Source organism: Quercus lobata, chromosome 2 (genome assembly GCF_001633185.2).
Source record: "Quercus lobata isolate SW786 chromosome 2, ValleyOak3.0 Primary Assembly, whole genome shotgun sequence".
Taxonomy (NCBI): Eukaryota; Viridiplantae; Streptophyta; class Magnoliopsida; order Fagales; family Fagaceae; genus Quercus; species Quercus lobata.
The window spans coordinates 23,114,414-23,128,693 of NC_044905.1; the positions used below are offsets into that span (position 1 = coordinate 23,114,414).

The 14,280-nt window shown below is 36.4% G+C and overlaps 2 protein-coding genes across 2 annotated transcripts; both read right to left on the reverse strand.

The window, feature by feature from the left end:
- Positions 1 to 2,801: 2,801 nt before the first annotated feature.
- LOC115975006 (GTP-binding nuclear protein Ran-3) lies at positions 2,802 to 5,470 on the reverse strand. The gene is made up of 8 exons (XM_031095634.1): positions 5,358 to 5,470; positions 5,119 to 5,188; positions 4,713 to 4,769; positions 4,459 to 4,576; positions 3,821 to 3,910; positions 3,542 to 3,721; positions 3,347 to 3,424; positions 2,802 to 3,230 (listed from the first exon to the last, which is right to left on the reverse strand). The coding sequence occupies exons 1-8, from the start codon at positions 5,358 to 5,360 to the stop codon at positions 3,161 to 3,163; spliced, it is 666 nt and encodes a 221-aa protein (XP_030951494.1). The 5' UTR covers positions 5,361 to 5,470; the 3' UTR covers positions 2,802 to 3,160.
- Positions 5,471 to 9,383: 3,913 nt separating this feature from the next.
- On the reverse strand, positions 9,384 to 13,897 carry LOC115975007. Its single transcript, XM_031095635.1, has 3 exons — positions 13,743 to 13,897; positions 11,636 to 12,133; positions 9,384 to 10,157 (listed from the first exon to the last, which is right to left on the reverse strand). The coding sequence occupies exons 1-3, from the start codon at positions 13,816 to 13,818 to the stop codon at positions 9,619 to 9,621; spliced, it is 1,113 nt and encodes a 370-aa protein (XP_030951495.1). The 5' UTR covers positions 13,819 to 13,897; the 3' UTR covers positions 9,384 to 9,618.
- Positions 13,898 to 14,280: the final 383 nt, after the last annotated feature.

The window sequence follows — 14,280 nt, forward strand, 5'->3', positions numbered from 1 at the left end:
GCTTACAAATTTGTAAAAACAAAGAGACAGAACATGCAAAGTGAAATAGAAACAAGTTTTATTAATATGAAAAATTATTACAATGTACAAAAAGAGGTTTCAACAAGCCTATACAAAAGAGGAGCTGCCGAAGCAGTACTAACATCCACAGTACGGATAAGCAAACGGTCAAGCGCCTTTTAAACTTGTCTTCGAAGTCTCTCCAATCTTTGCCTCATTGTTGCTCATACTAAGAGAAGAACTCGCTTAAAAAAAAAAGAGAACGAAGAAGAAGGAAATAGTAAGGAAGAAATCAATGAAGAAGATGGAGGAGATGAACGAAGAAGATGGAGGACATGAGTAAGAGAAGGAGGAGAAGAAGAGTGGGAGAAATGAAAAGACAAAGAGGGGAGCAAAAGAGGGAGAAGGACAACACCAGGGCGGAACTGGTGCTGGGAAGACTATAAGAGGAAGACGGAGGAGGGCACCAGTGAGCAAAGAGAGGGAGAAGCAGAAGCACTTCGCCCCTGCCTCAGCCCTGACTCCTAACACACTGGTGCCATGTTAGGTACGCTCGTGAGGAGCCGAGTGGTGCTGATACTGGGTGTTCTCGACTCAGTCACGCCGAGAATCCGACATGACGAGCCCCTGCTTCGGATTTTGGCTGAAAGAGAGGTGGGACAGATCTTAAGTCTGCGCCATCCTTGCCCTAATCGAGCCATTTCAAGCTTTATCGGAACATGGTGTTTTGAGGAGGGGCATGGTACCTTCATCGTTCGTTATGGTAGGCGTGTACTGATATGGTGTATAACAAACGGGCTAAGCAGGCGCTAAAGAAGGCTACGGGTTTCAAGATCACAGAGGGAAGGAGAGGAGTCTGCACGATAGTGATGGCCTCCTGCTTGCCTTCTTATAGGAAGGGCAAAACGGAGGGTATTAAATGCATTCAAGTTTCCCAAAGGAATCTGAAGAAAAAAGAGGCATCCGTTCCATCTCCCCACCTTATCAGATGAGCCGCCGGACATAAATAAGCCTCGTAAAGAGGATTCATTAAGGGCGCGTCTGGGACAGCCAAGCGGCAGGAGTAAATCACGAGCAGATTAGACGGAATCCCTTGAAAACCGGCTAACTTCCTGGATAGGTGGAAAACCGCTCACATAAATGCGGGGTTGAACCAAGCAAGCCATATTAAAGGCCCGGGTTTGCCAAAACCCTCCTTTCCAACCCGGAAGTCGGATAGAAGGGTTTTGAGGGGCTATTGTGGGGCCCAATAATTTAAGGGCCAAGCCCAATTGCTCCTGGGAAGTCCGAAGGCCCAATCCGAGGAGAGCTGTGGCCCAAGCTCTACAATACAGAGCACAAAACAATTTTTGGGAGGCAGCCGAGGACGGTTCAGTCCTCGGCAGATCCTGAATCCCACCGAAATAAAGGGGTAAAACAGGTATAGGGACGAATTCGTGAGGAGATCCAAAATATCTTGGGGAAGTTATCCTTACTACCCTTCCAGATAAGACCCAACACATGACAGAGCCGTACTCTGCAGCCTTATCAACCATACCCAACAATTCTGGGATTAGACTGATGGGACAAATATCAGTCTTGTATAGATTGACCCTACACGTGGACGAAGGACAATCAACACGGACGAGTATAAAAGAAGAAAGTAAGTAAATCTAAAGGGGATCCCAGCCCACCCCCAAAAAGAGAAGGATCACATGGGGGAGAACATCTCAACAACACCGGACTTCACTGAAGAAAGTCCGTCGTTGGAGAACCGGGGAAAGGCCTCAATGGTCCTCGGATCAACTCCGAGGAGTCCCATCCCATAGGGTACGACGTCTTAGGGCTTAAATGTTCAAGCCCAACTCCTTTTTCTACCTGAATTCCTCTAAAACCAGGATTGTACATCGCCCCGTGACCAGCGGCTAGCTTTTTAAGCCACTCTCTACAAATCATATTGTGAGGGATCTTTCGTACGCGAGCCCAACATCCTTATTGGGCCGCCAGAGAATTGTGTCCTTACAATATATATATATATATATATATATATTTTATAATTTGTGTGCATTTACGTATGTTTTTGTTTTAAAAATTAAGTTCAATAAGAATATGATATAATTTATTTTTATATTTGTGTGCATTTACCTATGTTTTTGTTTTAAAAATTAAGTTCAATAAGAATATGGTATATAATCCAATTTTTATACCCTTCAATCCCAACATATTATCATATTGTTTTTCCAAAAAAAAAGAGTACATATATAATATCATATATTATATAGAATATGCACAACCACACCTAACCTATTCTAATATCCATTTGCAAATCCAACTCAATAGAAAATTTATAGAGATGTTATTAGGTGGAGTGGGATATATTATATTTAAAGAATCATATTAATAAGTGTCCTTACGACAATTCTAATTAGGTTTTTTTTTCTTCTTCCATAGAAAGTTTTTAAAAGCAGCTCCTAAACCATTATAACAATGTATAGAAAAATCCACTTATATTCTATGAAATAAAATCCAAATAACAAAATCTTAAATCTTAAGAGAGGAACCTGTATCCGACTACAATTTGGCTTTGTTTCATGACAATTTGGGTTTTTATTTATGAGAGGCGCTGTAATCTAAATTCTGTAGGTGTTGGTTCTTTTGATTGTTAATGAAATCCGTTTTCTACCACCAATAATAAAATAAATAAATAAACTATTTCCGTACCATCCCACTCTTCGAGATGGGAAAAATCCCCAGAAAAAAATTGAGCTCATTCTGATTGGACCAAACTATTGATATCAATTTAAGAATAACGTAAAAGTTACTTTAAAAAAATCTCACATCTGCGAATCATTTCTCAGGCCATAAAGAGGTGGCGGCAAACAAGGCAACAAAAGGATTTGAACCGGGCCACATGGGCGATAAACTGAATTAATCCAAAACTTAAAAGACACTGAATTTCTTCTATGTAGAAATATCACATATGTAACTCCCAAAGACATAAAAACAAGTAAAAACAAAACATAGCACACACCACTGGTACGACATCCGGCATCCTCAAAATGATACAACCAAAAATATATGATTGTCAATATAAAGCAGATGCCAGCAATTGGAAAAATGGCTCAAGGACTCTCATAAATCTTTTGATAAGAAACTCTGCCAACAAGAATTCCCCAACAATCTACTCAAATGTATCATCATCGTCATCAGGAAGGGGTTGACTAGCTGCTTGCTGCAACTCAGCCTCATGCCTGCGGAAATCACCGACAGATATACAAAGGTTTAAGATCCAAATTAATTGGAGACTCAAAAGAACTCATACCTAGTATATAAAACAGGAAATTTATAGTTATAAAAGAAGGCTTACTGTTGCTGTGCAGCCAAGTCAATTTGCACTTCTGGGGGAGCCAGAGCAGGAGATTCAACAAAATGCAGATTAGCATCCCTACACCAACAAGCATATTGCATTATATTACTTAAAATGAACTCTGTAAAACTATAGGTAGGTTTGAAAGTAAAGGGGGAAAATAGCTTCTCTCCATCAGAAACTACAAGTTTTTACCCTGCTAGTTTCCTGGCAAGGTATAAGAAAGGCTTCTCAAAATTATAATTGCTTTTTGCTGATATCTCGTAGTACTGCAAATTCTTCTTCCGGTGGAAAGTAACCTGCTTTGCTTTGACCTGCCTGTTCTTCACATCAACCTTGTTCCCACAAAGAACAATTGGAATGTTTTCACACACCCTGAAAATCAGCAACACATGAAGTGGCAATGAGACCCAACAAAGCCCGAAGAAAGGCACTAAAACCTAACAGGTGAAAAGTTGGCATTTTTAAACATACCTGCAAAGATCCCTGTGCCATGTTGGAACATTCTTATATGTCAGCCGGGCAGTAACATCAAACATGATAATTGCACATTGCCCATGGATGCTGCATGATGAACATGCTTTTTAATACAATAACCAAAACAGACACATTACATTTGCAAGATTCCAGAATCTGGTGATATCATCGAACACCCAAAAAAAATTTTAAAGGGAAAAAATTAAATAATATTTTTATTCAAACACAAAGGCCTTTTAACTCTTGTCGTTCATGAAGTCAAGAATAATAATTAAGGATTAAGACATGGGCCTCGGTGATGGTGCTTTGAGCGGTTGGTAAATTCTCAACTGATCATGGTAGGCATGAAGAAGATTATGTATGCTTTAACTCATATGTGCATATTAACAGGCAATCGATACAAAATTTGAGAAATTCATATTCACATACAAAGCTCATACAAAGCTCAAATCAAGTTATATTGAACAATTTAATCAGCAAAAACGCCTCTAGCTTAGCAGGTTATAATTGCAAACAAAACCAAGAGCATGGTTACAGGATTACCATTCTTCACTTGTAATTCATATGCCTCAAAAGCAAATATTATTGTCGAAAAACAAAGAAAATTTGCCAAACTAAATTCACAGAATACTCACTAATATCCATCTCTAAGACCTCCAAACTTCTCTTGCCCAGCTGTGTCCCAGCAGTAGAAACGGATTTTCCCACAGTTAGTGAAAAAGTCCAAAGGATGAACTTCCACACCAATAGTTGCTGTATGTAAAAATGAATTCAAACATCAACAATGAATCAAAACTTAACAAAGAAACCAAAACCCACAAACAAATCACTTTCAACAATTCTTCTCTTAAAAGAAACTTGAGATAAAGTTCAAGATCATCGAACTTACGTTCATATTTTTTCTCAAACTCGCCGGTAAGATGCCTTTTCACAAATGTTGTTTTACCTGCAGTGTTCCAACACATTCAATTTCATTTTCACTACGCAAAAAATTAAACAAAAGATCGATTCGAAAAAATCCAATATGAATTCCAAAAAAAAAAAAAAAAAACTAAAAATCAAAGCCAAATCAATTCATCAGTACCAACCTAACTGCACAAAATGGAAATGACAAAGAAAACCAAGATAATAATTTGCGATCTTGTTTAAACAAACAGTCCTATAAAATGGTAATAAACCCTTGAAATATAGATGATTAAGGTTTAATTTTTTTGTTTCTCCTATCATTACATTTTCTCAGGAACCAAACAGATCTTGAGCGGTAAATCAAATTAATGATGAAAAAAATATATTACCGGTTCCACCATCGCCAACAATAACAAGCTTGAAGCTTGGATACTCTACGGTCTGTTGGTTCGGCAAAGCCTACAAAAAAAAAAACCACAAAAACCCAAAAAATCTGTAAATCTAAAAAAATGCAAAACAGCTTATACATTTGGTTTCTAATATAAAATTAAAAACTAAAATAATTTTCATTTTATTTTTTAAGAGTGGCTTGGAAAAATATGAAACAAAGAGAAGATCGAAGGCGTACCATATTTGAATTTGTGTTGTTGTTGTTGTGAGTAGTAGGGTGAGTGGCGCAGCTAGGAAATGAGAGAGAAGGAGCGTTGTGAGATTTTGTGAGGGGTTTTATATGTAAAATGTAATATATATAATAAGAGGAGTTTTTTTGAATGGCCCTAGTGGTAGCTTCAACCTGACGCAGCTCTCTGGGCCGTCCGATTTCATTTCGGTCTCTTTCGATGATGTCCACGTGTAGCCGATCTTATTGAAGAGCTGTTTCTTTTCTTTTTTGTAACGGACATTCTGGAGTCTGATCTTTGCATGGATCAAGGCCGAAAAACAGAGCCCAATAGCCAATAGTTTCTCCAAACAACTAATATTATCTTTGCTCAGAGCATCGACAGCAGTGGGACTAAAAAAGAATATTAGTATTTTTAGCACCTCAAATACCTAAAACTCATATCACTCTGCTGTAGTGGAGTTAGAGCTACTAAAAAGGCGTATTGGTATTTTTAGCACCTCAAATACCTAAAACTCATATCACTCTGCAGTAGTGGAGTTAGAGTATTCACAGTAGTTCTGGCATAATTTATGTCATTTTGCCATAACAAATGCCTATTTTATTATTTTACCACATTATTTTACAATATCCCATTTATCAGATGTTCTATCATTCAATTCTATATATTAAAATAATATTTATAACTCATCAAACACAATCAACAGCCACCACACTGCTGCCAACAACCAACAGCCACCACCACATAACCACCATCTTCATTCACAACCCAAAACACAATTCAAAACAAACTCATAGCCCACCAAAACCAAATCGGAAGCCCCACCACCACCACCACCTCAACCACAAACCCCGACAAACCCACTGCCTCCACACCCTCACCTACACCCACTTCCAAACCCAAAACTTTCATAATCCAAGTCAACTCAGACTCCAAACCCACCATCTTCATCGTTGTCATCGTCATCGCCATCAACCCAGACTCCGACCTCATCATCACCATCATCGACACTAACATTACTCCCAACCACAAAAAGCTTCAACAACCAACACAACAGACCCATACCCACCCATCGCCGACCCATCCATCGGAACCCATAGCCTAGCCCATCCGAACCCACCCACCCACCTCCGTCGGAACCGAACCCAGCGAACACAATCTGAACCCACACATCATCTTCTAAACCCACCCATTACCCAACCCACCCATCAAAAAAAAAAAAAAACCATTGCTAGAGAGAGATTAGCGTGGAAGTGATCGTCAGTGTCAGCATTGGTGTGGAAGAGCAGTGAGGGTTAGGGTTTGAGGGTGAGACTAGCGGAGAGATGAGAGAGAAAGAAGAATAAAAAAATTATAAAAGCATATGCCACATATGTCCGTACCGTGGCAAATTTGTGAGGATACTATAGCATGTTACAAATTTTATAAGATTTGGAACATCTGATAAAATGGGGTTTTTGGTGTTTAGTGTGCCAAATGTGCCAAATATTTGGTATTTGGCATATTTAGCACATCTAGTGCGGATGCTCTTATACGTAAAAATTTTACCTCTTATCTGTGCACTACAGCTCCAAAGCTAAAAAATATATATATTTTATTTAACTTTTCTCTCTCTTTTCCATTAAAATATTATATTTCTCTCTCTCTTCCTTTTACCTCTTCAGCTACGGTGCACAACCATCTATAGCTGTGCACTGTAGCTCCAAAGCTATAAAAAAAAAAAAAAAATTAACTTTTTTCTCTCTTTTCCATTAAAATATTATCTGTCTCTCTCTCTTCCTTCTCTATCTTTTTCTCTCTTTCTTTTCGGCAGACTCAGAGTCTCAACTCTCTCTCTTCCTTCTTTATCTCTTCAGTATCTTTTATCTCTTCTTTTCATGTGATCGGCGATGGCGTGGGTTAGTGGGTCAACGATGGTGTGATCGGTGATGGCTGGTCTGGTTCAATGGTGGTCTGGGTTTGATGGTGGGTTTTGTGCCTCTTGGTCTTGTTTCTTCTCTCTCTCGATCAAGCTCAGATGGTAGGTTTGATGGTAGTTTGGGGTGCTAGTTCAACACTTTTGGTTTGAAAATCAAGCTCAGATCAGTTGGATTTTTGGTAGTGGTTGTGGGTGGTCTTGGCTTGCTAGTTGTTGTTGGGTGGTTGTTCTTGGTTGGCAGTGGTTGTGGATTGTGCCGTTTGTGGTGTTTTTTTTGGTAGTAAATATATTATTTTATTGTATTGAAAGTTAAAATAGATCCATTGCTACTGAATGTTTAGTAAAATGAGTAGGTAAAATAGATAAAGTAACTTTTTGTAGTGTCAAATAACTAAAAAAATAGCTCCACTGCTGTGGATTCTCTTATACTTAAATATAACACAAATTCAAAAACTAGAATTACATCTCCAATTTGAATTTTATACCCAAGGTGCTTCAAAAACAATGATGATGTTAACAAGTACCCTTAAGACATTTGTTTAATAGACAATTTTAAGAAATATTTGATACAATTTTTATGAAAAATATAAAAAGTTATAAATAAAAAAAAAAAAAAACCAGTTCTTTTTTTTTTTTCTTCTTGTAAAAATTTTCTAAAAATAATTTTAAAATCAATACCTTTAAGTCATTTGTTAACTTTTTCAAAAAATCATTAAGGAATAGAAAATTTTCATCAGCCTTTAAATCTCATGATGCCTCATTGGGACTCCTTTAATTGGCATTGTGTCTTGTCTAGAGAAAGAGAGCTTGAAATTTTTAATTTCCCAACTTGATATATCTTGATTAAACAGTTGAGCCACTACTAAGAAATTGTTATGGCTCTCTTCCTCTCTAGGCTTTGGGGGGTAATGTATCCAAGCATCATACCAAATAAAAATGTTGCAACCACTTCCAACTTATCATAGGCATACACACTCCTTCAACATTAGTTTTTCCTTTTTCCAGACTTTGCCACATCCAAGAGGCATTGGTGTCTGGGTTAATTAGAGCCCTACTTGGCTACTTCTTTATTTGAAATATCACCTCTATAGGATTGTGCAACTTATATTTACATTAAAGATCAAAATGGAATCCAAAAAGGGGAGAGGGGAGGAATACTCATGTGCTTAGAAGTTTGGAGGAAGAGAAAAGTATAGGGTAAGGGGGAGGAGAGGAAAGAAGAGGGGAAGGTGAAAGGACAAAGAAGATCTTGGCAACGACATATAGATTTATCACTATCTACTTAAGCTATAGGTCGTTACCTTAATTGGGTTCACTTGGTTATGAAAAGCTACACAATCATTTCATTTATCCTAGGCATGCTACACGTCGTGTATATTAAAGCGTAATTACACATCATCACGTGTATCCCATGATTGGCCACAAGTGGAGTTAGTTAGCATTTCAGATTCTAGGCAGTGACTATGTGTTAGAATTTTTTACCAAAGTCGTTGCCCCTATTCATTTGTAAATATCTAAATCTTGATTGTGTGCATGCAATTAAGTCTCATTTCCATTAATAACGGATTACATCATTCCCTATTCTTCTCTACTTTCAAAACTTTGTCATCTCTATTTCTTTCTTTTTCGCATACTCTATTTTCCAAAACCAAAGAATATGTTAACCCTTCCCCTTATTTGAATGTTTTAAAATTAAATAGGGGGAAAGAAAATAGATATCTCTTCCCTTTATTTGAATGTTTTAAAAATTAAATATGGCGAGAATAAATAAGAGAAATGGTTATTTAAATTGACAATTATGACTATATTTTGCTATTAGAGAAATAGATATTAATTGACATCATAAGAACAAAATTGATTATTTAAAATTTTGAATGCAACAGAAATTTAAAATGAACGATTTGTAGGGGTAAGACATCCCTCATACCCCCCCCCCCCCCCCAACCCTTACTAATCTTCCTTTAAAAAAATATCCAAATAAGCTTTCATTAAATTCTCCCCCATCTCCTTTCCTCTTCTCTCCTCATAAAAACACACTAATAAATTGAATCAAATTTCAACTTTTCAAATATTTGATGCGTACTTCTTTTTTTTGGCTGAGTATTTGATGCGTATATACTTGAATAACATTCATTTTTCTCATTTATTTGGCTAAAGTACATATCACATAAGCACACTCACACTACCACATGGTATTGTAACAGTAATTAGTATATATTACTTTTCCAATTATGCTCTAAACTCACACTAAAACCCACTGCTTCCTTAGAAACAAAATTACTCACTCATATAGTATGACTAGAGATCCAACATATCCAAGCCACTAAATATGTGTTTTAACACTAGCCTCCTTAGTACATACGCCGTGGGTGACGAACGCTCACCAGCTTCACATCATCAAGAACAGGTCCACATAGTGAAGAAAAGTCATCACTCCTCATGGTGTAAAATGTGCTGAAGAACATTATACGTGTTCGAGTAGAAACAGCCACAAACTTCAGCACAGCACGTTTAAACCCACCTTTTCCCTTTGATTCATAAGGCACTTTGACTGTGTCTCTACCAGCAAATGCCTCAACAATCATGGACCCTTCACAAGAGTTGCTAGCATCTCCCACAGCAAAAGTGAGAGTGTAGGTTTTTCCAGGAACGGTTCTGACTATTTGTGCAATGGCACTTTCTTTTCCAGCTACAAGTTCCACAGCTCGTTTTCCTTCGGGTACTGAGAAATGGTTCGAGTCTATGTACTTGACGGCTTTGAGGGATTCAACCATCCAACCAGGTAGTGGGGAGTGATCATCCTCAATGTTTGGTGGGATAAGAACACCCCAAGATGTGTTGGGGAACACATATGGTCCTTCTTCGAAACCATAATTCTTCAATAGGTTTGCTACACAATTACAACCTCAAAATAAGTTAAGTATCCAATGAATTAAGCATAAATTTGAAGAGTGTTTAACGTTTTTTTTTTTTTTTTTTTTTGCAATGGAGGTTTAATGTTAATTCTAAAACCAACAATAAAGTTATCAGAATTTGTGCTTTTTATTTGTTAATAATTAGAGTAAAGTACACTTTCCGAATTTTAGTCCTTTTAAGTATTAAATTGTTGTCATCTTAGCCCTTTATGTTCGATCATGTTTTCATGTTGGCCATGTTTTTCATTTCTATTAATAATCTAATCGTTAAGTGTCTTTTAGATTCAACTATTTCATGAAATACTAGGTCTAAAATGGTATGAAATGTCTAAATATCATTTTTGTAGACAAATATATATATATATATATATATTATGCACGATCAAATCACTAACAAAATGAACTGTAGGACCATATGAAAATGCAATTATATATGAAGAGTTAAAATGAAAACAAACTCAAAGTTGTAGGGCCAAAGATGTACTTTACTCTAATAAATACTATTTCCATTTTTTTTTTTGTTGGTCCTATTAAAAAAATTCAAACTTTTTAAGTGATATTTTTTAAAATATTTTTTTAATAAAACATAAATTTTCTAAAATTATCATCTTTAATTACACTTAAATAGAGATAATAAAAAATAAATGGGAAAAGTTGTTACAATTTTTTTTTTATATATAATTTATTTGTTACAACGAGTGGAATGAGGGATTCCCCTCCTCTGAAAGGTCCACACCAACAACACTATTAAGTAACCAGGCTCTTGACAGAAAAGTTATTGACATTGGTTTCTAATCACATAAGAGCTAGATTAAATCTTTTACAGTCACTCCTATCCTTATTATTTTTAATAAAAAAGAGCATAATAACTTAGAACACAGAGAGAGAGAGAGAGAGAGAGTAAATTTAAGGATTTGTATGGATTTTATTGTGTGTACAGAGTATGGCATAGTTATAAGATCTACATTTGAAGATTTGCGATCTTAAATCAAGGCAAAAAAAATGGCATTCACTCTGTCTGTATATACTAACATTTAATATATATGATGTATTTAAAGGAATGTCTATCCAAGAACAGGGGACCTAATAAATGATAGGAACATTTGCATGCTTCTCATTAAATCCATTGAGGTAAAGTGAAGGACAATAAGAAGTGGTCCTATAGGATCTCAATGCATCAAAATTTAGCTCAAAATGGAGACACCTAATATTCAAAATTGAATAGAGAACAATAAACTCTCTCTCACACACAAATATCAGATTTTAATAGTAAACTATGCACCAAACAATTTTCTGTTGTCTTTATTAAAGTTAGGGCCTATGGACCTTTTTTTTCCCCTCTCCTTATGTAACCTCTTAAATTATGTAAAAGTCTAGGTACCCATGTGAGTGTATATGTGCAAGTGCAACATGTTTCTTTCTAGCTATGTAAATTTAGGAAAGAGGTACTTACTGTTGGTGGGTCTAGGAGGGTACAAAGCTCTAATTGCAACAGAGTCAATAAGTGGTCCACAAGCTGGGTCTTCCTCCACACCAGGATTATGAATTACAATATCAGCAACATCATAATCTGCTTGGAAAGCCCAGGCATATGAGTCCCATCCATTACTGCTATACAATGTTTGCATAGGCAATACACCAGAGTCTGGTGCCACCGACACATTCAGCTTCTCCTCTTGAGCACAAGTGCGAGCTGCACTAAATGTAAGGGAATAGTACATTCCCTTAATCACTTTGATTCTTTGCTTGATTGATGCCTCATTTCCAAGCCTAACTGCATAGGCTCCTGCTGGTACCACTAGCAACATGTCCCCTTGCTTCTGCCCTGATTTTATGTACTCCACAAAGCCTGAAATTTCCCATTTTGGTACGGCGTAGCGGCCTAAAACTACTGTTCCATTCAATTCCGACTTCTTTGGTCCATACTCGAAGTCTCCATTGGGTAGTAATCCTGGATAAATCAATGAACAAACCTGGGATTTACTTCAGGAAATCATGTTGATTAGTGTATGAGATATAATTTAAGAATAAAGCTACAGTATAATATTTTTACAATAAAACCTATGTCACAACATTTTTACAATAAAACCTATGTCACAACTCGCAAGTGGTAAGTAAAAAAGTAAGAGTAGTGTCTATTATACACTAGTCTAGTATATAAATAATACACACAAGTTGCAATTTACAAGAAAACCCATGACTTTAAGTCATTAGTGCTGTGAGTACTATGTATAAACTTAATAATATTAATAAGAAGTCCAAACGAAAACGAGTAACAATTTACTAGTTAAACTTCATCATAAAATTGATTTGAAAATATTGTGCCGTACTCTTTATTTAATCTTGAAAGTTACACTTACAAAAACATAACTCCCGGTAAACCAATGTAACAACAAAAGGTACCTTTCAAAATTATGTAAGCCAGAACATTTTAGGTTCCAAGCAATGTGGTGAAGTGATTTTTTTTTCTTTTTTCTTTTTGTAAGAAGAAAAAAGAATTGAGGCCAGCTTTTTACTCTTCTACGAGACTACAACCAATACTATGTTACGAATTCACGGTGACCTTGGTATGAAAATTACAGGCAAAATTGTCTTTTGAGAGCTTTTGACAGAATATTTGTATTTTTCTTATAGATAGACCACTGCACAGACCATTGGGTTTCACAATAGTATCTGGCAAGCCTACTTGTTACTTTTTATGGAACGCTGCTAATAAATTTGTTGTTATCTTCTGGTTCCTATCTTCTGGGTATAAGTTAAACCTCATGTGCATTTCCAGTAGAAAAAATTTAGGACCACACATCCTTTTTACCCACAACTTTTCAACAATTTTGACGAGCAGTAAAAAAAAAAAAAGAGAGTTCCAAATTAATCACAATTTGACAGTACTCTACCAAAACCAGCTAAACAGTAGCCACACATTGAAGGGTTTAACCACAACCTTCCAAAACATAGCACGTGGGATACCGACAAATTTATTACATGTATATCAGAAGATTCAAATTTCAAAACCAAAATGTATCTATTAGCTCAAACCATCATGGAACCCAAATAACCACACAAAAAACCAAAAAAAAAAAAAAGAGTAAGATTTTTGAAGAGCAGACCGACATAGTAATCCCTGGGAATTTCCAGATACACGAGTCATGGATTGGTCACTTGCAAAACTGCCTTAAAAACTCTACTGTTAATCCGTACGTAATTACTCTAGCTACTTAACTACGAAGATCCCAGTTCCTTTGGTAAATCTTAAATAACTTGGAGCGATTCCTCTTTGTAATTAATTTTGTACACATATAATACTCGAAGGGTTTTAGACACCCACATTCTTTAAAAAAAAAAAAAAAATCCACTTCTATGAACATAAAGAAGTAAAGAAACAAATGAAAATCTCAAATCTCAACAATCAACTACTTTGAAAATCAAGATAGCCCAGCAAATCATTTCTCTTAATCCATTTTTTTAAAAGAAGCTTAAAAGTAAATGCATATATATACATGTAGCTAGTAGGTATGTAAATTTTATATATGTATTTATATATAAATAAATAGGTAGCTAACCGTCAGGGATGGATAGGCCTAGGGCGATGTGGCAGGTGGCGCAAAAGAGCACCGACAGAAAAGCGATCCTTCTCATAGTGAAGTTTTAAGCTCACACTAAGATTTTAAAAGAGAGAAGAAGTGTGAAAAGTGAAAACACATAGAGCAAAACAAGGTGAGCAAGCATGGGCTTATATGCATTGAGAGTCTACAAAAAGCCCCTAGATTAGGAGCAAATATCACTGACATTGCCATGTTTTTTGCTGTCTGTATCTTCACGTGGGGTGTGTCAATGACGAATTTGCCCTGTTCTTTCAAACTATGTGAGCAAACTGGGGTGACGTCGTCTCTAATGCCCTGATGGAGATTGAAGACAAAAAAAGCTGTTCAAACTCACATGGCTTTTCTCCCCCCAATGCTACTGTTGCAAAGGCATGCAATGACCACGTCGACATCTATTGCTAGCTTTTGCTAGACTAGCACTAGATGTTGTTAGAGACCATTGTCGTCATTTCACATAAACTAAAAAACCATTATCAAAACTCAGAATAATTCTTGA

Bases quoted from the DNA above. Each gene is read 5' to 3' on its own strand.
- LOC115975006 (XM_031095634.1), bottom strand. The intron at 4,770-5,118 runs GTAATATATTTT...GGAACACTGCAG, and splicing joins TGTTGGCGATGGTGGAACCG to GTAAAACAACATTTGTGAAA. The intron at 3,911-4,458 runs GTGAGTATTCTG...TTCATCATGCAG, and splicing joins GGTCTTAGAGATGGATATTA to CATCCATGGGCAATGTGCAA.
- LOC115975007 (XM_031095635.1), bottom strand. From the start codon at position 13,818: ATGAGAAGGATCGCTTTTCTGTCGGTGCTCTTTTGCGCCACCTGCCAC. The intron at 12,134-13,742 runs GTTAGCTACCTA...TGATTTATCCAG, and splicing joins AGGCCTATCCATCCCTGACG to GATTACTACCCAATGGAGAC. The intron at 10,158-11,635 runs GTAAGTACCTCT...GTAATTGTGTAG, and splicing joins CCCTCCTAGACCCACCAACA to CAAACCTATTGAAGAATTAT.